Source organism: Canis aureus, chromosome 28 (assembly GCF_053574225.1).
Source record: "Canis aureus isolate CA01 chromosome 28, VMU_Caureus_v.1.0, whole genome shotgun sequence".
NCBI lineage: Eukaryota > Metazoa > Chordata > Mammalia > Carnivora > Canidae > Canis > Canis aureus.
This window is the reverse complement of record NC_135638.1, coordinates 9,202,247-9,226,930: the sequence shown is the minus strand read 5'-3', so window position 1 is coordinate 9,226,930 and position 24,684 is coordinate 9,202,247. Positions and strand designations below refer to the sequence as shown.

The following is a 24,684-nucleotide window of genomic DNA, read 5'->3' as shown; positions in this document are numbered from 1 at the left end:
AGCCTGGGTGGCTCAGCAATTTAGCACCGCCTTTAGCCCAGGGCCTGATCCTGGAGACCCGGGATCGAGTCCCACGTTGGGCTCACTGCAGGGAGCTGCTTCTCCCTCTGCCTTTGTCTCTGTCTGTCTCTCATGAATAAATAAATAAAATCTTAAATAAATAAAAAATAAAGATAAAGATGCTCTGTAGTAATACAAAGGAATACAGATGAAGGAGCACTGACCTCAGTTCTGTGGATTCATCAAAGAGGAATCAAAGTATATGAAAGAGACAACTGAAGTGCTTATATGAAGAATCCTTATTTAAGATGGGCCACTTGTAATTATCTTTTAGGCATTTTACAAGTGAACCTTCACACACACAAAAGAGTAATGTGACTGTATTAGCATATCTTGAGGGACCTTAACTTTTGTCTATTTTAGAGAAATAATGAGAAACTATTTACTGGAATTCTTCAATTATGGTTGACAAGTAGGTATTTGTCCTATCCTGTGATAAATACAGATGTTACCATTTTAAAAAAGAGTCCCACAATCCCATTCCAACTGAAATGTCAAAAAATAAATTAAATGCCTTTAATTTCTAAAAACATGATTTAGTATATGATTGTATCCCAGTAAACAAACAGAGGAAAAAATTTTTTAAACTGGCCTCAATGAGCATGAAGCAGCTCTAAAGAGAATTGAGCAGTTTTTGATGAGTGGAATTATCTGAAGACCATTTCCTAAAAAGTATGAAAAATAAAGATCAGAGAGTATAACAAATAGAAGGGAGAGATATATGGCAAAGTAAAACTTGTAATGACTGATTATAGTTTTATAGAAACAGATCATTTTCCAAGTTAAAATAAAACCTCATCTCTATATTTTATCAATAATTGATGTTTTTTCAGGGCATCTAGGTGGCTCAGTTGGCTGGGCATCTGCCTTCAGCTCAGGTCATGGTCCCAGAGTACTGGGATCAAGTTTCACATCAGGATCCCTATTCAGTGGGAAGACTGCTCCTTCCTCTCCTGCTGCCCCTTCTTGTGTGCATGCTCTCCCTCTGTCAAAAAAATAAAGTTTTTAAAAAAAAAATTTGATGTTTTTTCAAGGGCTATGGCCTAGTTGCACAAATTATGAACATGCCAATCAACTAATTATAAAGCAACATTTAGGAAAATAAAGCTAAAGAAAATCAAAGGAGGCTAAACATATATCCACACCCTGTTCTTTGTATTAACTTTCGAAGTACTCCAAATATGCTTGAAAACACAGGAAGGATTCTACAATATAAGACAATTTTCATTAAAATCTATAATAAAAAAATCTATAATAAAGAAAATTTAGTTTTCAGAATAAGTTATACCTTGGAATATTAATTAAAATGCTATATTTTAAGGTCGGATCAAGGTTTCATTTGGAGTTAGGACTGGAACATTAGAGCTATTGTATAAACTTTTAATTTTACATTTATAAAGAAGTTACAACTTTTTTTAAAATAGCATACAAATGAACATATATATAAGCCAGCCAGAATGAAAGAATTAGTATGTACTGGATGAAAAGAATCAGAATTTCGGGACGCCTGGGTGGCTCAGCAGCTGAACATCTATCTGCCTTTGGCACAGGGCATGATCCCAGGTCCCAGGATCGAGTCCCACATTGGGCTTCCTGCAGGAAGCCTGCTTCTCCCTCTGCCTGTCTCTGCCTCTCTCTCTGTGTCTCTCATGAATGAAGTCTTTAAAAAAAAAAAAAAAAGGAAAAGGAAAAGAACCAGAATTTCTATAACACATTAAAATACATACATCATGCATTCTTTTTGACCATGTAGCTGCTGCTACTACTACTACAACACACACACACAGCAACTACTACACACACACACAAATTCAAGTTTATTCAAACGTTTAATATACAATCCTACATCTACTCTCCTTCAATAACTTCAAAATGGTGGCTTTAAATAACTTTAAAGCTTGATCTCTTCCTGAATTTCCCAAAGTCTTTCTGCACTCTTTCTCAAATAGACTTCCTCTTCAGGGGTCAGCTTTATCTTAGTAAGGTTTGCAATACCATTCTATCCCAGGATATAAGGGACAATAAGGAATACTTCATTTATTCTACAGAGGCCCTTAGTTATAGTGGAAACTTGATGCATTCTCCTAAGATTCTTCAAAATGCTTTCCGTTAAATCAGCTATAGATAGGCCACCAGCCCAATTAGTATACCCTTTCATTTTAACCATCTCATAGCCACAGGTTATCATTTCTTTCTGGACATTTTCCCAGGGCTCAGGATCTTTATCCATTCATATATCTGAATTCAGATCCTTCAAGGGGATACCAGCAATGTTCACTCCACTCCACTCAGGTACACTTGAGTCTCTATGCTCTCCAAGGACCCAACCATGACAGCTTTCTGAGTGGATACTAATAAGTCTCTGCCCAACAAAGAAATGGAAACGGGTAGCGTCCAGATTACAGTCACTTCCAATAATACGGTTTTGGAAAAGGCATTCAACTTCCAAGTTACATAAGTTAAGATATCCACTGGATTGGAACAATTATCATTTTGCACTGAGGACTACACTGGGTAATGTTGGAAATCGTTAATTTAAAGATGGACACATTTCTCTGGACTACATCAAGATGTGTCTCTCCTTTCCCTGAGTGTGCACCTGCTGTGATAATCACTAGGCTGGGGTTTGCAGTGACATGGTCATCTTTGTTGAAAACAGTATCTGGCATTTTCATGAAAGAGCTTCCATGTTGAACATCCCTTGTCTCACCCTTCAGTTTGCATTCATCAACATCCACAAAGGCAAGTTCATCACTCAAGCCTTTTAATACGATACTGATAGCACACGCTATGCCAAGTGATTCAGTTTCTAGAAGAGAGATCGTATTGTGATGAATGGTCTCCTTCGAAGTGAAATTCTTAATCAGTTTGCACCTCACAGTTGCCATCTTGGAGACAGGGATGAAGGATCAACTCTCCCTGAGGGGCATGCATGTTACCTGGCAGGAATGTAGAGCCATCCCTAGGCAAAAGACATTCACTCCTAGAGGGCCTAGCCTCTGGCTTGCCTGCAGGACTCCCCCACCTCAGATCATAGCTGCTCACCCAACAGGTGAAGGAAGGGAATGGAGGAAAGCCACATTAAAGTTATTTGAATCCCAAAGTAAAGAAATAGTTGAAGGTTCAATACCCTACCCCACACAGCTCACTACTGCAGCTAGGTGAGACCACACTCAGCTCATGCAGCCACCCCACCCCCAACGGTCCAGCATCTTAAAATGTTTTTCAATGTACTGAATATGCAATAATTTTAAATAAAGGCACTTTTGAAAAAATGGACTATTACCATGAAAGCTAAAGTTAATTTCAGTTTTTCCTTTCAGTGTCATATTTTGTTGCTCAGTGAGGCCTACACCTTTGCACTCATTTCTGTAAGGAAATAGTGCTAAGGCACACTGGAACTAAATGTGACAGACCAAAAAAATTGGTTAGAGTTCTAATCTCTGCTCTCACACTTTAACTTTAAAGAATTAAAACTGTGAGCTTCTTTTAAAAAGTTAATACTGTAATGGATGGACCCTAGTTGGCTCAGTCATTAGAGTTCCCAACTCTTGGATCTCCCACTTGATCTTAGCCAAGAGGCCAAGAAACAATAACTCGTGGATCTCCTGGTCCTAAGTTCCAGCCCACATTGGCTGTAGAGTTTACATTCAAAAAATATCTATATAATGTATACACTGTTACGGAACACACATACACACACAGAAAAACATTAAAATATTAAAACTACAACCACTGGGCACATATCTCAGGGATACATTTTAAAAATTTATTATTATTGTGTCATAATACAGTTTGTCCTTACTTTACAAGGTTGCTGTGAGAACTGAAGTTAGGTGACAAGTCTAAAGAATCAACTCTTCTACTTTATCCTTCATAAAAATTATACATTTAAAAAAAAGGAAAGATAAAACAAAAACATAGCAATTCTCAATGATCTGCTCTTTTAAAGACAAGAATATCCATGGGAAATTGAAATCAATAATGTCATTTTTTAATATCTAGTAATTTTTACCTAATATTCTCAAATTCTTCATCTATCACAATTTTAATAAGAATATCTACTCAAAATGAAATCTCTGCTTCTTTTTCCAGCCACTTCTTAATGACTGAAAGGTGGGGACTAAGAAAAACAAAAAGTTTAACCCCAAAATTAAAATTTTTTCTCTAATATACTGAAATTTTGGCTCTGTCAACACACACATAATTAAATTTTTTTTAAATATGGCAAGTCTTGATATACACTTACTTATCTATAATATGCCAAAATGCCAAATAAGAAATCTGATATAGTTTTTCTACTTTTTTAATCAGTAATTTGACATTTTGTTTTGTTTTAAAGATTTATTTTGAGAGAGTGGGAGAGAGCACGAACAGCAGAGAGGGGCAGAAGGAGAGGCAACTCCTCACTAAGCAGGGAGCTGGAAAGCCATCAATCCCAGAAACCTGAGATCATGACCTGAGCAAAAGGCAGACAGACGCTTAACTGACTGAGCCACCTAGGCACCCTTGTTATTTGATATTTAGTACTAAATCGCATTTTGTTTGTAAATAAAATACTTCTACCTCAAAGTAACTGAACCTTTCTTAACTATATCAAGACGAGTATATTACCTTGGAATTAAGGAAACAAAAGAATTATTATGTCATAAGGCACAGATATACTCTCTGTGGTGTAACCCTCTCCCATTATCCCTCAACCCCTTAAAAATCTAAAAAACACTCCTACCCCAAGGGTCCCATAAAATTATGAAGTATGAACAGAGTATTTCTCACTGAAGGAGCTCTAGCTGCTAGAAGAAATGACATATACAAAGATATATATCCACACACAGAGCTATATCCACACACAGATATATACACATACACAGATATGTATTATCAGATTCATTGACAAATAGAGCAAAGTAGGAATATAGCCTATGTTAGTTTCATTACTTATTCAAAAATAACTTAAAGTTATCAACAAATATAACAAACATAAGTAATTCTAAGTAGTTCATATGTTTAGCTTAGGCTTACCTTTGGCTGTGGCATGAACCACAGCAGCCTGGGAAAATAGTCGATATGCTTCAAAACCCAAATAAGGTAAGGCTGAGAATAAAAGGCTTCTTTTGAAAGCTCCCAGATTTCCCATCACCTATGGAAACAATTATGGTCAGAGTTATCAAACACAAAATGCAAAGGAATAGCTACTCCAAGCAAAAATTACATTAAGAAAATCACACCGATTTTCTCCTACCCCCCAAAACAATCAAGCCTAAGAATACTGGAGGCTCAAAATTTACTTTATCAAATCCTTCAGTAAAACTAGTTACATTACATAGTTACATTACAGGGAAAGCATATCCTGTTAAAAGATTCTTAACAACAGCTAAGGCTAAGAGTAGTAACTTATCTAAAAATCACAGTCATACTAAGTGCTGAATGTAAGATAAACATTTTATGAGGAGACATTCATATTATAACTTAGAAATAAAATATGAAATAGTAATATATAATAAGTATTAATCTTATGAACAGACAAGATGAAAAATATCAGTTATGGTGATTACTACACATTAAAAATGTACATGGATTTAAAGTTATCTTCAAAAGTGATTTATAAAACCCAAGCTTTCTAAATAAACAATGAATGAAACAAAGAGCATATCCAAACAAACTTATAAATTAGTTCTCATTATGATGGTCAGTATTCTCAAGACCAGTGGCAAAGGAGAAGTATATGGAAATCACTCCAATAATTCTTTCCTACAACAGTTATTCTCTTTACATATTTTCTCCTTTTCTCTTGTTTCATCCCCACTGGTATAAAAACAAGCCATACTATCTCTTAAGTTGTTTTTCTCTTAAAAACAAAGAGCTTTATCTTTAATTCACTTCTCCCTTAAGTCTCATTTTCTAACTTGTCTTTTAAGCAAAACTTTTAAAAAGTTGTCTGTACTGTCTCCACTCCTCTCTTCTCATTCACTCTTGAACACACACAAATCACTTTTATCCCCACACCTCCACTGATGGTATTCTAGTTAGGGTTACCAAGGATGTAGTTACTTCCTATAGTCAATTCTGAATTCTCAGCTTCCTTGACCTATTGACAATATTTGACAGCTGATCACTTTCTCTTTATTTTTTAAAATTATGAATAGATGGTTAATTTCTTTTAAAGTTTTATTGAGACAAAAGTGACATACTATAAATTGCACATACATAGCATGTAAAATTCATTAAGGCATGCATATGAACCCATGTAACCATCACTATCACCACAAAGATACCTGCAAGCCCCTTCCCCCTTTTCCCCATGCTCCTTTGCAATTCACCCTGCCCCTTTCCTCAGCACTTGCTGTGTTCTCTCACTCTTGAAACACTTTTCACTTGGCTTTTGGAACAGTACTATCATTTATTTTCTCCGATTTCAACAACTGCTCCTTTTCTTTGGTTGGTTCCTCACTGGCCAGGTGTGTTTTGGCCTTCATCCCAGACCTTTTCTCTACTTGTACCATTTTGGTGATCTCATTTCTTTAAATACTATCAATGTGCCAAAAACACATAAATTTAATATGAAGCCTGTATGACTCCTCTCAACTTCAGAATCATATATCCAAAGATATCCAACAGCTTAATCACCATCTCTACATGAAGTACAACAGGCCTCTCATATTTATTAGCCAAAACAGCTACTGTTTCCCTCAAATTTTCCAACCTCACAATTTTCCCAACTCTATTCTTCTAGTTGTTTAAGTTAAAAAAACAAATAACCTTGTACCCATTCTCAATTCTCTCTCAAGACTCACATCTGACCCATATTTAACTTCTCATAAGGATCTAGGAAAAGAATGAGGAATCCAACATATTCCAATTTGCTGAATGCTTTATTTACTTCCTTGGGCATGAATATTCAAGATACTCCATACAAGTGGATTCAAAACAAACCAACAGCAAAGTACGAAAACTGAGTCTGACATAGTCATAACTTTAACATTTTTTTTAGTGTATTCACATTACCAAGAAGCAGCAATACGGGGTTAAGGGCAGAGGGTACAGGGGTGCAGGTAAACAGTGAACAAGAAAAACAAGTAAACAAGAAAAAGACTAAGATTTCATAAGTCTCCTGACTTATGGCCACATCACATGGTAAAAAAGTTTGCACATTGGGATGCCTAGGTGGCTCAGCGTTTAAGCTTCTGCCTTCAGCTCAGGGCATGATCCTGGAGTTCTAGGATCCAGTTGCCACATCGGGCGCCCTGCAGGGAGCCTGCTTCTCTCTCTGCCTGTCTCTGCCTCTCTCTCTCTGTCTCTTATGAATAAATAAAAAAATTTGGGATCCCTGGGTGGCGCAGCGGTTTGGCGCCTGCCTTTGGCCCAGGGTGCGATCCTGGAGACCCGGGATCGAATCCCACATCGGGCTCCTGGTGCATGGAGCCTGCTTCTCCCTCTGCCTGTGTCTCTGCCTCTCTCTCTCTGTGACTATCATAAATAAAAAAAAATAAAAATAAAATAAAAAAAAATACTTAAAAAAATTTAAGAAAAAAAAGAAAAGTTTGCACAGACTATTTTACCTTGAGAAATTACACATTCACAGTGTTCAACTTCCTTGCTGATGTACTCAATAAACAATATTCTGGCGTTCTGAGAGAGGAAAAAATACACTGTTGGGCAGCTGACATTTATATTTCTTATTGTAAATTAATAAAATGACAGTAAGGGTGAAACTCTTACTGGTTTGGTTAATGTAAAGCAGCTTCTGCTCATCTGTCAGAAAATATAAAAATCATGTTTCTGGAACTAAAAAAATCAATTGAAAGACTCAGGACTCAGTGACCTTTAAAGAATATTAACTTGTGAAACTGTCCAAGAGAGGGATCCCTGGGTGGCGCAGCGGTTTGGCGCCTGCCTTTGGCCCAGGCCGTGATCCTGAAGACCCGGGATCGAATCCCACATCGGACTCCCGTTGCATGGAGCCTGCTTCTCCCTCTGCCTGTGTCTCTGCCTCTCTCTCTCTCTCTCTGTGTGACTATCATAAATAAATAAAAATTAAAAAAAAAAAAGAAACTGTCCAAGAGAGCTAGAATGAGTCGCTTTACTTTGCACCTCCAATACTCTACAACAATGAATTCTCAAAAAATATTTGTTAAACCAAAGAAGTAAGCTATCTCTTAGGCCTTTTGTTCAACACTGATAATACTAAGTTCAAGCCAGAAGGAATTCCAAAATACAAACTCATCATTAAATGGAAAGGAATGTGTCCCTACCATCTCCTAGTTTTCCTTCTAATTCCCTGTTAGTTCCTTCTCTTCTTAAATGTTAGAATTCATCCACGGTAAGTACTAGGCCTTCTTCTAGTCTTGCTATAAAGTACTTTCAACCTCTACCATGTTATCAGTTACAATATTTATATTTTAAAGATTTTATTTACTTACTCAGAGCCACGGAGAGAAAGGCAGAGACATAGGCAGAGGGAGAAGGAGACTCCCCAGGGAGCCTGATGTGGGACTTTATCCCAGGACCCAGGGATCATGACCTGAGCTGAAGGCAGACGCTCAACTGCTGAGCCACCCAGGCGTCCCAGTTTACATCCTTAATACTTTAAATGCATCCACTTATATTCATAAATATTTTCATTTCACATTTTTTTACGGTGCTATTCCGATCACTGCTTATCTGGTCAATAGCATCCACTCTATAATCTATCCATTCTTGACCCCAAAGTTATTTTTTTAACATAAATCTGATAAAATGATTTCCCTGTTTAAAACTTTTTCATGTTTTCGAGGTACCTGGGTGGCTCAATCCCTTAAGCATCTGCCTTCGGCTCAGATCATGATCTCAGGGTCCTGGGATCGAGCCTTTCATTAGACTCGTTGCTCAGCAGAGAGCTGCTTCTCCCTCACCCTCTGATCCTCCCCCCTGCTCATTCTCTCACTCATATTAAAAAAGCTTAGGAAAAAAACACTTTTCCAAGTTTTCCTGTAATCTTTAGAATAAAATCAGAAATACTTAACATTGTTTATAAGTTTTTCTGAATCTTATGGTTGTGGTAAGCAGCCTCTAAAATGGCCTCTAATGGATCTGGTTCAAGATGGCAATGTGGGAGGATCCTGAACACACTTCTCATGGACACACCAAATCTATAGCTATATGCCAAACAATTTCCTCTAAAAGAAACCCCAAAACTAGCTGAATGATTCCTTCACATTACACCAACAGGGGAAAAAAAAAAAAAAAAAAAAAAACACACAGCAAAATGAATAGAACTGAGACAAAATCTTGGTGTAAACCCCACCTGTGGTATGGTGACCCACAATCAGGAGGGAATTCAAAACCCCAAGCTTCTCTTGAAGAGTGAAGGGTTTTTGTGTGTGTTTTTTTCCAGTAGGCTCCTGGCCCAGTGGCGCTCATGACCCTGAGTCAAGACCTGAGCTAAGATTAAGAGTCAGATGCCTAACCAACTGAGCCACCCAGGTACCCCAGGAGAGAAGCATTTGAACCCCACCTCAGGCACCCCAACTTTTAAGAACGGCACCCAAAAGACAAGCCTCCAAACATGTGGGTCAGAAATAATTGGGGCCCATGTCTATGAGGCCTACAAGGCTACAGGGAATCCAAAATCAGTTCTTAAAGTGTTTGTGCAGATTCACTCACCCCAAAGCCCAGCACAGAGGCAACCAATTAAGAAGTGCCCACACTTTCTGTGAAAGAGGCTCATTCACTTATCTTAAAACTTCAGCCAGAGGGGCAAGCATTTAATTTAACACACATCTAGGTGCCTACAATAATTCTCTCCAGAAAACACAGGGGATGGGTGCAATCATCACTCTTTCCCTCTGCTGTGCTCCAGGCCCCATCTGTCAGTGTCTTGAAGAAACCAGCTTGTGTAGGCATCTGGTTCACTGGCTTCTGTGGCTGCAACACAGAGCAAACATCCTGCAATAGCCTGGGGGTCGGCAGGCCTTGTGTTCATGGGTTCAACGGAATGGTAGTACACAAAGGTACAGTTCTTAACAGGCTGTCACCTCAGGGTTCAATGCGAAGGGATCAGAGAGAACGCCCAACTCCCCAGTCTTCCCCTGAAAAAGGAATATTTGCATATTTTAAAACCTGCTGCCTAAGCGTCTGGCTTCTAATCAGTCTGGATAGAAGTACTGACTGAGATCCTTGTCCCCCTTAGGACACTGACTGGTCTTGGCACACCCTCACCTACTGGGAGCCATTACGAATAAAGCTGCTTGGACAATCACAAAGGTCTGAGACAAAGCCAAGAGCTAAGACAGGGTTGAGCATAATAAGACTCCTCTCCTAGAGAAGCCATTCCTTCAAGAATGAGAGATAGCTGTTTTCACTAATGCATATAAAAACCTCAAAAGAGTCAAGAAAAAAAAAAAGAGGAATTATGCTACAAATAAAAGATCAAGATAGAACCTCAGAAAAAGATCTTTATGAAACAGAAATAAGTGAATTACCTAAGAGTCCAAAATAATGGTCTTAGAATGCTTACCAAGCTAAGAAGAAGAATGAAGAAAGTGAAAAATTTTGAAAAAGAGACATAAAATACAAGAAAGTACCAAACAGAAGTCACAGTGCTGAAGAATACAATAACTGCACTGAAAATTATAAGCGAGGGATTCAACAGCAGACTAGATGATGCAGTGGAACAAAGGCATACATGAGCTCCAAGACAGGGCAGTGGAACTCATCCAATCAGCACAGCAAAAAAGCAAAAAGAAATGAAAAAGAGTGAAGACAGCTTAAGAGACGTATGAGACAACACCAAGTAGACCAAAATTCATATTACAGGTATCCCAGAAGGAGAAGAGAAAGGGATAGAAAACTTACCTGAAAATAGAAAAGCTGAAAATGTCACTAACCTGGGGAAGGAAACAGATAACCAGATCAAGAAAGTTACAAGTAAGATGAGCCCAAAGAGATCACAGTTAAACACATTATAATTTACAAATCTTAAAAATGGCAAGAAGAAAGCAACTTGTTACATACAAAGGAAACCCCTACACACAAGAATGCAAACACTATTTCAGAAGAAACTGTAAGCCAGAAGAAAGTGGCACTATGTATTCAAAGTGCTAGGAGAAAAAAAAAATGCCAACCAAGAATACTCTACCCAGCAAAGGTGACCTTCAGAATTGAAGGAGAGATAAAGAGTTTTCCAGAGAAGCAAAACCAAAGTTAAGTTCATCACAAGACCAGCCTTATAGGAAATCTTAAAATTTCTTTAATCTGAAACAAAAGGGTGCTAATTAGTAACAGGAAAACATGAGAGTACAACTGATTCTTGAACAACATAGGTTTCAACTGTATGGGTCCTCTTATACTCACTTTTTTTTCTTTTAAAGATTTTATTTATTCATGTGAGACACACAGAGAGAGGCAGAAATAGAGGCAAGCGAGAAGTAGTCTCCCTGCCCATCAGGGAGCCTGACCTCAGGATCATGACCTGAGCCAAAGGCAGACACTCAACCACTGAGCCAACCAGGCATCCCTATACTCACATTTTTTTTACAGTATGGTACCACAAATATATATATTTTAAAAGATTTACTTATTTCAAGAGACAGACCACATAGATGCTAGTGCTGGAATGGAGGGAGGGGCAAAGGGAGAGGAAAAGAGAATCTCAGACTCCCTCTGAGTATGGAGCCAAACACAGGACTCGATCTCACAACCTCAAGATCATGACCTAAGCCAAAATCAAGATTCGGACACTCAACTGAGCCACCCAGGCAGCAATGTTTTCTCTTCTTTATAATTTCCTTAATAACATTCTCTTTCCTCCAGCTTACTTTAAGAATATAGTAAGAATAGGGATGCCTGGGTGGCGCAGTGGTTTGGCGCCTGCCTTTGGCCCAGGGTGCGATCCTGGAGACCCGGGATCGAATCCCACATCGGGCTCCCGGTGCATGGAGCCTGCTTCTCCCTCTGCCCATGTCTCTGCCTCTCTCTCTCTCTCTCTCTGTGGCTATCATAAATAAATTAAAAAAATTAAAAAAAAAGAATATAGTAAGAATATAAGAAACTTATAAGAATTATAAGAACATATACAAATTATATGGTAATCAATCCTTTATATTATCATTAAGGCTTCCTAATAAGCTAGTAGTAATCAAGTTTTCGTACAGTCAAAGTTATATGCAGATTTTCATCTGCATGGGGAAGTTGCTGCCCCTAACTCCTGCATCGTTCAAGGGTCAACTGTATAAATCTCATTAGTAAAGGCAAATATAGTAAAATCCAGAATAAGCTAATGACACAAAGGTGCTGGGTTTATCATTTACAAAGCTAGTAAGAAGGTTAAAGCATGAAAGTAAAAATAATTATAAGTTCAATAATCTGTGAATGCATAGATAAAATAAAAAGAAATAAATCATAACATTAAAAACACAAATAGTGGAAGGGAGTGTAAAAATATAAAACTTTAGAATGAACTCTAAGGGTGCCTGGCTGACTCAGTCAGAGAAGCATGGGACTCTTGATCTTGGGGTCATGAGTTCAAGCCCCACATTGGGTGTACAAATTACTTCAATAAAGAAATAAACTTTAAAAAGCTTTAGAGGGCAGCCCCGGTGGCGCAGCAGTTTGGTGCTGCCTGCAGCCCAGGGTGTGATCCTGGAGACCCAGGATCAAGTCCCATGTCGGGCTCCCTGCATGAAGCCTGCTTCTCCCTCTGCCTGTGTCTCTGCCCCCACCTCCCTCTCTCTGTCACTCATAAATAAATAAATAAAATCTTAAAAAAATAAAATAAAAAGCTTTAGAATACATTCTACCTCAAGTGGCTCTGAACTTAAAGTAGACTACTAACTTTTTTTAAGAAAATATTCTGTCATGGAAAAAGGCATCAGATTCATGCCTGCTTGAAAAAAAAAAAAAAACTGGGACGCCTGGGTGGTTCAGTGTCGAGTGTCTCTGCCTTTGGCTCAGGGCGTGATCTCAGGGATCAGGGATCAAGTCCCGTGTTGGGCTCCCTGAAAGGAGCCCGCTTCTCCCTCTGCCTGTGTCTCTGCCTCTCTCTGTGTCTCTCTCAGGAATAAATAAAATAAGAAAAGAAAAGAAAAGAAAAGAAAAGAAAAGAAAAGAAAAGAAAAGAAAAGAAAAGAAAAGAAAAGAAAAGAAAAGAAAAGAAAAGAAAAGAAAGGAAAGGAAAGGAAAGGAAAGGAAAGGAAAGGAAAGGAAAGGAAAGGAAAGGAAAAGAAAAGAAAAGAAAAGAAAAGATTGAAGATTAATTAGTATGTGGGTTTCCTGTTCCACATGGGAATGGGAAGATGCTATAGGTTCTCTAGTATTGCCGACACTGGAAATAAGAGGGGGAGGAGGGGGAAGAGAGAAAAAAAAATAATCACACAATCTTGGGAACAATCTCACATTATGAAGAGGCTGCCAAGAAACAGGTTTTTTTAAAGATTATTTACTTATCTCATTTAATATTATTTATTTATTTATTTATTTATTTATTTATTTATTTATCTCATTTATTCATGAGAGACACACAGAGAGAGGCAGAGACATAGGCAGAGGAAGAAGAAGGCTCCCCACAAGGAGCCTGATGCAGGACTCGATCTGGAACCCCAGGATCATGCCCTGAGTCAAAGGCAGATGCGCAATCGCTGAGCCACCGAAGCATCCATACCAAGAAACATTTAAAGAAGTAAATATTTGTTTCTACAGTAGCTTTGGGCTTATAGTTCTTGGAATGACTGATTCCATCCATCTCAGTAACAGGAAGCTTCATTTCAGCAATCCCTTATACAAATATTAATTTAAAAAATATATAAAATAATGCAGTTTATCTCTTCCTATTACCCCAGCAACCATAACAACACTGTGAAAACTGTTTTGCTTGAAAAAGAGTTAGCGCTCAACAGGGCAAATATGCAACCTAGAACACTCTATCTAGTAAGGCTATCATTCAGAATACAAGAAGATAGAAAAGTTTCCTATACAAAAGCTAAAGGAGTTCATGACCACTAAACCAGCCCTACAGGGAATGTTAAAGGGAGCTGGGAGTGAAAAGACAATGAGTAAGTAAGAAGCCCAAAAGTAGTTAAAATACATATATCTGTAAAAATCAGTCAAGGGACTCACAAAATTAAAGGAACTAAATTAAGATGCCATATACCTAAAATGTGGCAAGAGAAGTAAACAATGGGTTCAACCTCACACGACCATCAACTTAGACTTCTGTAAACAGATGATGTAATATACAAACCCAATGATAAACACAAATCAAAAACCAGTGAAATGCAAAATAGAAAGAAATCCAAATATAACACAGAAACCATGAAAAAAGACAGCAAGAGAAGAAAGGATCAGGGAAAAACTACAAAAGGAATCACAAAACAAGTAACAGAATGGCAACAAATACATGCCTACCAATAATCAAAAGTGTAAATGGCCTAAACACTCCAATCTAAAGACACAGAATGACAGAATGGATAAAAAAAACAAGACCCATCTACATGCTGCCTATAAAGGACACATTTCGGACCTAAAGACACATGCAGATTTAAAGTGAGAGGATGGAGAAAACACGAATTGGGCAAATGCATGTTAAAAGAAAGCTGGGGTAGCAATACATCTATCAAACAAAATTGACTAAAACAAAGACTATAACTAGAAACAAAGATGGACACCATATAATCAGTAGGGACAATCCAACAAGACATAGCTGTAAATATTTATGCACCATGGGAACACCCAAGTACATAAAAACAGTTAATAAAAGTATAAAGGAACTGAGGCACCTGAGTAACTCAATCAGTTAAGCACCTGCCTTTGGTTCAGGTCATGATTCCAGGGTTCTGGGATCAGGCTCTCTATGGGGCTCCCCACTCCATGGGGAGCCTGCTTCTCCCTCTCCCTCTGTCTGCTGCTTCCCCTCCTTGTGCATGTGCTTTGTCAAATAAATAGAATCTTTAAAAAAATATATATATATAAAGGTACTAATTGATGGTAATGCAATAATGGTAGGAGACTTTAACACCCCACTAATGTCAATGGACAGATTATCCGAACAGAAAATCAACATGAAAACAGTGGCTTTGAATGGCATACTAGACTAGATAGATTTGACAGATCTATCTAGAACATTCCATCCTAAAACAGCAGAATACAGATTATTTTCAAGGGCACACGAAACATTATCCAGAACAGATCACGTTAGGCGACAAAATAAGTCTCAACAAATTTCAAAAATATCAAAGTTACACCATGCATCTTTTCTGACCACAATGTTATGAAACTAGAAAACAACCACAAAAATAAACAAATAATTCTGGAAAGAGCACAAATATGTGAAGGTAAAATAATATGTTACTAAACAATGAATGGGTCAACCAGGGAATCAAAGAAAAATTTTTAAAAACACGTGGAGACAAATGAAAATGAAAACACAACAGTCCAAAATCTTTGGATTGCAGCAAAAGCAATTCTAAGAAGAAGTTTATGGCAATACAGACTTACCACAAAAAGTATGAAAAAGCTCAAGGAAGCAACCTAACCTTACATCTAAAGGAGATAGAAAAACAAGAACAGCAGCAGCAACAACAACAACAACAAAAAAAACAAATTCAGAAGGAAGGAAAGAATAAGCAGAGCAGAAATAAATTATATTGAAACTAAAAAAATAAATAAATAAATAAATAAATCAATGAAACCAGGAGCTGCTTCTTTCAAAGTTCAACAAAATTGATAAACCTTTAGCCAGACTCATCAAAAGAGAGAAAGGAGTCAAATAAACAAAATCAGAAATGAAAGAGGAGATGTGACGCCTGTGTGGCTAAGGGGTTGAGTGCCTGCCTTCGGCACATAGTGTAATACTGGAGTCCCGGGATCGAGTCCCACATCTGGCTCCCTGCAAAAAGCCTGCTTCTCCCTCTGCCTGTGTCTCTGCCTCTCTCTGTCTCTCATAAATAAATAAATAAAATATTTTTTGGGATCCCTGGATGGCGCAGCGGTTTGGCGCCTGCCTTTGGCCCAGGGCGCGATCCTGGAGACCCGGGATCGAATCCCACATCGGGCTCCCGGTGCATGGAGCCTGCTTCTCCCTCTGCCTGTGTCTCTGCGCCTCTCTCTCTCTCTCTCTCTCTCTGTGACTATCATAAAAATAAAATAAATTAATATAAAATAAATAAAATAAAATAAATAATAAAATATTTTTTTAAAAAATGAAAGAGGAGAAATAACTGACATCCTAGAAATACAAAGGATTATAAAAGATTATGAAAAATCACATGCCAACAAACTGGACAACCCAGAAGAAACGGATATAATCTCCCAAAACTGAATTAGGATGAAATTTAAACAGATGGATTACCAGCAATGAAACTGAAGTACTAATCAAAAAACTTTCAAAATAAAAGAGTCCAAGACCAGATGGCATCATTGGTGAATTCTACCCAACATTTAGAGAAGAGTTACCACATATTTTTCTCAAACTTTTCCAAAAAATAAAAGGAAAACTTCCACATTCATTCCATGAGGCCAGCGTTATTACCCTGATACCAAAACTAGATAAACACACCACCAAAGAAAACTCCAGGCTAATATTTCTGGTGAACATCGATGCAAAAATCCTCAACAAACATTAGCAATCCAAATACAAAATACATTAAAAAAAAAAATCATTCACTGCAATCAAGTGAAATGTATTCCAGGGATGCAAGGGCTGTTCAATATTTGCAAATCAACCAACATGATACATCCATCAATAAGAGAAAGGACAAAAACCATATGATCATTTCAATAGATGCAAAGAATGAAACTGGACCATTTTCTTGCACCATTCAAAAAAATAAACTCAAAATGGACTAAGGACCTAAATGTGAGACCTGAAACCATAAAAATCTTAGAAGAGAGCACAGGCAGCTATTTCTCTGACATCAGCCATAACATCATTTTTCCTGATATATCTCCTGAGGCAAGGGAAACAAAAGCAAAAATAAACTATTGAGACTGCATCAAAATATAAAACTTCTGCACAGCAAAGGGAACAACCAACAACCAACTAAAGAATCTACTGAATGGAAAAAGATATTTCAAACATTATCTGATAAAAAGTATCTAAAATATATGAAAACCTTAGACCCAAAAAACAATCCAATTTAAATATGGGCAGAAGACATGAACGAATATTTCTCCAAGACATACAGATGACCAAAGGACACATGGAAGGATGCTCAACATCACTCAGCATCAGGGAAAGGCAAATCAAAACCACAATGAGATATCGCCTCGTACTTGTTAGAATGGTATTGCCAAAAAGACAAGAAATAACTAATGTTGGTGAGAATGTGAAGAGGAATCCTTGTGCACTGTTGGGTGGGAAGGTAAACTGCAGAAAACAGCATGGTGGTTAATCAAAAAATTAAAAATAGAACTACCACATATGACCCAGCAATTCTACTGGGTGTTTATCCAAAGGAAATAAAAATACTAACTCAAAAAGATATATGCATTCTCATGTTCACTGCGGCATGATTTACAGTTTCCAAGGCACAGAAGCAATATGTGTGTCCATCCATGAATGCATAAAACAAAGTGCTATGTACATACACATACAATGGAGTATTTTTCAGCCATAAAAAGAATGAAATCTTGCCATCTGTGACAACATGAAGGGACTTTGAGGGCATTATACTAAGTGAAATATGTCTGACAAGAAAGACAAATGCAGTATGATCTCATTGTGGAATCAAACAAAATCCAAACTTATAAATAGAGCTCCTTTGGTTGCTGCCAAAGGTGGAGAGGGAGGAGAAGGGGGTTGGTTAAATGGGTGAAGGTGGTCAAAAAGTATAAACTTCCAGTTATAAAATAAGTCCTAGGATGTCTTGTACAGCGTGATAACTGCAGTTAATAATACTGTATGTATATCTGGAAGTTGCTAAGAGAGTAAATCTTAAAAGTTCTCATCAGGAGAAAAAAACGGATGTTTACTTATTGTAAAGTAAACAAATCATATCATTTAGAAATATGTACAAATATTGTATCATTGTGTCGTACACCCCAAAATAATGTTACATGTCAATTATTTCTCAATTTAAAAATATATAGATAAGGGGACACCTGGGTGGCTCAGCAGCTGAGCACCTGCCTTCCGCCCAGGATGTGATCCTGGAGTCTGGGGATTGAGTCCCACATCAGGCTCCCTGCATGGAGCCTGCTTCTCCCTCTTCCTATGTCTTGCCTCTCTCTGTCTCTCTCATGAATAAATAAAATCTTTAAAAATATATAGAGAGATATAGATAAGTTAATTAAAATGGTCCCAAATGATTCCTTCCTTCTGTTGGGGCCCAGGGCAGTTTGCCCCAAAATGTACCACAATGGTATACTGACTATTCTGAATTGAAGCTATTTGGGAAATTGCTGTGGAAAGACATGCAGACCCTCCTCTGAACCCCTGAAAACAGAAATAAATCTCCCACATGAAAAATTACCTTCCCTGTACTAAGAAGTGAGATAGGGTTGTTGTTGTTTTTTAAGATTTTATGTATTTACTCATGAGAGAAACAGAGAGAGAGAGAGGCAGAGACACAGGCAGGGGGAGAAGCAGGTTCCCCACTAGGAGCCTGATGTGAAACTTGATCCCAGGCCTGCGGGATCACGCCCTGAGCCAAAAGCAGATGCTCAACCTCTGAGCCACCCAGGTGCCCTTCCCTGTACTAAGAACTAAAAGAACATCCTTATCACACCAGAGTTGGGGGCTTTAAAACCTAAAAAGCAGGGTAGCCCTGGTGGCTCAGTGGTTTAGCACCACCTTGAGCTCAGGGTGTGATCCTGGAGACCCAGGATCAAGTCCCACGTCGGGTTCCCTGTATGGAGCCTGCTTCTCCCTCTGCCTGTGTCTCTGCCTCTCTCTCTCTCTCCCTGTGTCTGTCATGAATAAATAAATAAAATCTTAAAAAAAAAAAAAACCTAAAAAGCAGTAGAAACAAAACTTACTGCAAATCTAGTATTTCAGTCTAAACTCTGCTTAAAATTCCTTACTAATTAAAGCTCCCAAAACTCTGTTTTCTTTATCCTGCCAATTTCTCACAAATCTATCTGTCTAAAAGTGTATAAAAAACTGCCTGCCTTGGCCATTTCTTTCAGTCTTAATTTCATTAGTGGACCTCCGTGCATACATAATTAATCTTTGGTTTTTGTTCCTGTTACCTCATGTCAGTTTAATTCCTAAACCAGCTGGAAGGATCCTGGGAAGAAAGATTTCCCCCTCTGTACTTCTAATTTTCACTCCTTTTGAGTAATCCCCTTCCCTTAAATGTAAGGCGGATTTTACTGGCTCTCTAAGAAACAGAATATGCAAAAGTGAAAGGTCGTTACTTCTACTTAGGTTACAAAAACTGCAACTCCCTTGACACCCATTCTCTCCGGCGTTTCCTTGCACTGCCCAGCCAGCCCCGGCGGAAGCTGCGGTGTCTCAGGGCAGCCCTTTGGGGAAGCCTCCTGAGGGAATGCAAATGCCTGCCTATGACCACCTCAGCAAAGCTACAGGCCTAATTTTCCCTCCACCTCTCCACTGAGCCCTCCAGTGGAAACCTCAGCAGCTCAATACCTTGATTCAATCCATTTGAGAAACCTGCTGCCAGAGGCACCCAGCTAATAAGCCTCACCTGGATTCCATAACCCAAAGGAACAACGAGATTATGTTTGCTGTTTTAAACCATTAAGTCGTGCAATACTTTGCTATGCAGTAAGAGATTAATAAACTGGTACCTGCCTGATTTTTCAGCCTTGGTTTGTATCAGTTTATTCTCCCACTTCAAGTTCCAGTCATAATTTCAGGTCCTCAAAAAAAACACTTTTTCTTACCTCAAGGTCTCTATCATGTTACTCTCTACTGGAATACTCTTTTGTCTTCATTTTCCCATTACTTGTTAACATCCAATCATTCTTTGTATCTCATCTCTGGCTCACACTCTTCCCCTTCCTTCAAGATCAGGTTAGGTATAACTTTGCTTCTTTCCCCAACTCTTTGCATTAATTACATTTACTCAATTGACTACCTTTCCTTCTAATCTGTAAGATCAATGAAGAAAAGTGTTTCTGTCTCCAGAGCTTAGAACAGAGCCTCGTGGGATCCCTGGGTGGCGCAGCGGTTTGGCGCCTGCCTTTGGCCCAGGGCGCGATCCTGGAGACCCGGGATCGAATCCCACATCGGGCTCCCGGTGCATGGAGCCTGCTTCTCCCTCTGCCTGTGTCTCTGCCTCTCTCTCTCTCTGTAACTATCATAAGTAAATTAAAAAAAAAAAATTAAAAAAAAAAAAAGCCTCGTTCACAGTAAGCACCTGGTACAAATCTGTTGAAAAATAAGTGTTCCCAATAGTGTTTTGTAACATAGATCACATATAGAAAGAGACAGAAAAGTGAAACCTCAGCCACTCAGAAGTAGCCCCCAATTTCATCAAACTCCTGGAAAATATCTCCAACTCAACTTACTGACATCTTGCTAAGAGAAAAGTCTAGGAAAAAGAGAAACAAACGATGAGGGCTACAAAAATGCATGAGAAGCTGGAAAATCGGTAATAAATAGTTCCAAAACACTTCAATTTATCTAGGGAAGAATTTTTCTTATTGCCTTTGGCTTAGAGTTTTATTACTTAAGAATCTCTCTAGGGACACCTGGGTGGCTCCTCTGCCTTCCGCTCAGGGCGTGACCCCCCGATTCCGGATCGAGACCCACGTGGGGCTCCCTGCGTGGAGCCTGATCCTCCCTCTGCCTCTGCCTCTTTCTCTCAAGTAAATAAAATCTTTAAAAAAAAAAAAAAAAATCGTTCTAGTCCCTCTTGATACTGATTTTTCTACCCTTTCCTATCTTCTCCGGTTTTCAGGTTTGTAGCACGGGTGGCTGGCTATATGCAACACATGGGCGCTGTAGATACCCTACCTGCCATCAAGTCCAAGGTATTGATTGTATTGCTAGCTGTGTGACTTGGATATGTTGTTTAACCTTACTACTTCAGTTTCCTCTTTGTAAAAAAAAAAAAAAAAAAAAAAAAGTAACAGTTCTCACTTCGTAGGATGAAAATGGAGATTAGATAACACTTAATGCAATGCCTGGTTATGGGTAAGGCGTCTGTTATGCCTGTTATTATCGACACAACGGTGACTCCACTAAAATGGAACTTTTACCTCACCAAAGCTCTGAGTTGGGAATTTGAGGCTAGTTTTTTTTTGTTTTTTTTTTTTTTTAAGATTTTATGTATTTATTCATGAGAGACACAGAGAGAGAGAGAGGCAGAGACACAGGCAGAGGGAGAAGCAGGCTCTATGCAGGGAGCCCGACCCGGAGACTGGATCCCAGGCTGACGTTCAACCACTGAGCCACACAGGGCTCCCGGCTAGTTTCATACTTAGTATTCCTCCCACCCCTCTGCCTATATCTTTTAACATCTCCCCATCTGCCTATAAGCATTTTGGGAGGATAACGATCAAGCCTTACTACCTTTTATTACCCTTAACAGCCCCCCACAACCTCGAATATAGCAGCCAAAAATGTGTCTTTTAGGGTTCAAAATAAACACCTAGTTCCGATAATATTACCCTATGCATCACTGCCCTCCGTCTCTCTCCAGTGCCCCTTCCTGGACAGGTACACCAAGGCCCACGAACGGTCTAACAGAGACAGCCGAACCTGGGACAACCCAGCATCCTTCCTTAACATTATGCAGATATAACAAAGAACTAAAAAAAAATTTTTTTAAACCTAAATAAGCACAAAAATCTCTGCTTTTTAAGTCGTAGTAATTTCCAAAAATCCCACCACAACCTCTTCAAAGCCTGGTAGACCGAGAGCCGCAGGGGCCGAAAGTAAAACATTTTCGCGGCGGTCCAGGTGTTTCTCCCTCTGGGGTGCTGTTTTCTCACAGGAAGGACAAGCAGGATTCCCAGATTCTCGGGGGTGGGGGTGGGGGTGGGGGGGACTCACTGCTCCGCAGCCACCTGAGCGCTCCAGGGACACCTGGCCCTGAGCTCCTGGCTCCGTTACGGAGCCGCCCGGCCGAGGAGGCCACGGCCGGGGCCCAGTCAGCAGCGAGGGGAGCGGGAGTCAGGGCTGCGGGGGTACCTCAGGGCCTCGGAGTCGCCGACCACAGCCACGTCCGCGGCCGCCAGCAACATCCCTCGAGAGCCGCGGTCCCGGGAAGACGCCACGGGGCAAAGGCACAAAGCGCCAGAGCCGCGCGGCCAGTGCCATGACCTACAACTCGCGTCCCTCACGCGGGGCGGTCGTAGAGCGACGCACAGCGAAGGCCGCTCAGGCACTTCCGGAGGAAACCACGACTCCCTCCCCTTCCTGCCACGCCTCTTCCGTCACGCAATTTCCGGCCCCCAGGTTCAGGGGGAGGGGCGGACGCGGTGGGCGGGGCCTTGGCGGCTCTTCCGCGCCTGCGCGCAGTGACCTCGGGCCCGGGGACCGCTCCTCCTCCGCCTGTGTCTCTGTCTCTCTCTGTGTGTCTCATGAATAAATAAAATCTTAAAAAAAAAAAAAAAAAAAAAGCCTTAGCTCCCTCGGGCAACCGTAGTTTGACATTAGCCCAATCTCTAGGACACTAAAAATCCCTGGGGAAGTTTCCTTTATCTCTACTCCGCACCCTGCAAGATAAAGGTCAGCAATTCTCCTCCTTGTAGTGCCCTGATCCACATCATGACTGAGGTTTTACTGGACAGTCGTAAATGACCTTTTTCTAAATAATGATAGCCCTTCAAGGTCTTGGAAACCTTGCTTCCAAATTCCCTAGAGACTTTTGCCCTATCCCAAAACGCCCTCCCAACTTTATTTTATTTTTAAAGATTCCATTCATCTATTCATTCATGAGGCACAGAGAGAGAGAGAGAGAGAGGGAGGGAGAGAGAGAGGGAGAGTGAGAGATGCAGAGACACAGGCAGAGGCAGAAGCAGGCTCCACGCAGGGATCCTGATGCGGGACTCGATCCTGGGTCTCCAGGGTCAGGCCCTGGGCCAAAGGCAGGTGCTAAACCGCTGAGCCACCCAGGGATCCCCCTCCCAATTTTAAAGTATGATCAGCAACTTACAACCCCAGAGCACTTTGCCCACAGGTCCTGCTTTAAGAAAACCACCTTTTTTTTTTTTTGCACTGAAGTCGTCTCAATAATTCTTTCTTAGTTATTTGCTCCAAACCCCAGTATTTCACATCAGAAAAAAAAAAAAAAAAAAACAGGGAGAGGAGGCCTCGAGAAAAAGGTGATGCCCTTGTTTTCCATGGGATGTGTGGTACAAAACCCTTGGCTTCCCCTCAGATTTAGTAAGATTGATACCTTTCACCAGAGCGGAATATTTTTAGAAGGAATGAAGAGGTTTGAATCCTACTTCAGGATTGATGTGGGTGAAAACACAAGCTGCAACTGGAGTATGCACTATCTAGATTATGTGATTTTTTTTTTTTATGGGCAATAAGGGAAGACCGTCATAGTTTTTTTAAAAAATAGGTTGCATTTATGTAGTACCTATATTATACTCCAATTATTATGTTTTGTTGTTAAATCTTTTGAGAGTAGATTATATATATCACGACTCTTTGTGTCTAGAAACAAAGACGTTCTCTTATTTAGTCCAGTACAATTATTAAATTCAGGAAATTGAAATTGAATACTATAACATGGGGCTCAAACTCACAACTCTGACATCAAGAATATCATGTCTACCCGATGAGCCGCCAGGTATGTCTCTATTCATCTTTCAGATCTCAGCCCAAATGTGTCTTCCTCAAAAAAACTTTTCTTGATTCCCACTACTATACTTTCATTTTTTTTATGGCTCTAAGTTTGTTTTGTAATGTCATATGTATATTTGTGATTATTTGTTAATCTGGAGTGTACTTTTTTATAAGATTTTATTTATTTATTCATGAGACAGAGAAAGAGAGGCAGAGACACAGGCAGAGGGAGAAGCAGGCTCCATGCAGGGAGCCCGACGTGGGACTCGATCCCAGATCTCCAGGATCACACCCTGGGCTGAAGGCAGAGCTTAACCGCTGAGCCACCCAGGCTGCCCTGGAGTGTATTTTGGAGGTAGAGTCGATAAGAACTGGTAATGTGTGCTTTTGCTCTACTGTAAACTCAGTGACATGTTTGATTTTTGCCTGTTTCTGGGCCTAGTCCAATTTCTTCATTCCTTCAACAAGTGTGTGTTGCAGGTCTATAACACGCCTGGTACTCTTCTAGATAGGAATGAACAACTTCCTAGTGGAGTATATATTTCAGCTGGGGAAACACAGTAAGCAAAAATAAATAAAGTAAAAGATGTACTAGATAATGATAAATGCTAATGAGGAAGATAAAACAGAAAGAGGTACAGGGCATATTTCTGTGTAGATACTGTAGTTTTTTGTTTTTTTTAATTTATTTTTTATTGGTGTTCAACTCACCAACATACAGAATAACCCCCAGTGCCCGGCACCCATTCACTCCCACCCCCCACCCCCCTCCCCTTCTACCACCCCTAGTTCGTTTCCCAGAGTTAGCAGTCTACGTTCTGTCTCCCTTTCTGCTATTTCCCACACATTTCTTCTCCCTTCCCTTATATTCCCTTTCACTATTATTTATATTCCCCACATGAATGAGAACATATAATGTTTGTCCTTCTCCGATTGACTTACTT

General features: G+C 39.6%; 1 protein-coding gene and 1 pseudogene across 8 annotated transcripts in view; both read right to left on the bottom strand.

Annotated features, from left to right (window-relative positions):
* Positions 1-24,684, bottom strand: part of RMDN1 (regulator of microtubule dynamics 1) — a 61,710-nt gene that overhangs the window by 28,730 nt on the left and 8,296 nt on the right. For 3 of the 8 annotated variants that reach the window (XR_013366994.1, XM_077876369.1, XM_077876370.1), the window contains exons 1-2: positions 22,133-22,361; positions 5,083-5,200 (exon numbers count right to left, since the gene is read on the bottom strand). Coding sequence is in view for 7 of the 8 variants with exons in the window: in XM_077876369.1 (XP_077732495.1) it covers positions 5,083-5,200; positions 22,133-22,261 (247 nt within the window). In the remaining variant the exon portion in view is untranslated. Of the gene's footprint in view, positions 1-5,082; positions 5,201-20,953; positions 20,985-22,132; positions 22,366-24,684 lie in introns of those variants that run through there. The other 5 variants (XM_077876375.1, XM_077876373.1, XM_077876372.1 and 2 more) reach the window with 4 other exon arrangements.
* Positions 1,057-5,076, bottom strand: LOC144300385 (L-lactate dehydrogenase A-like 6A; annotated as a pseudogene).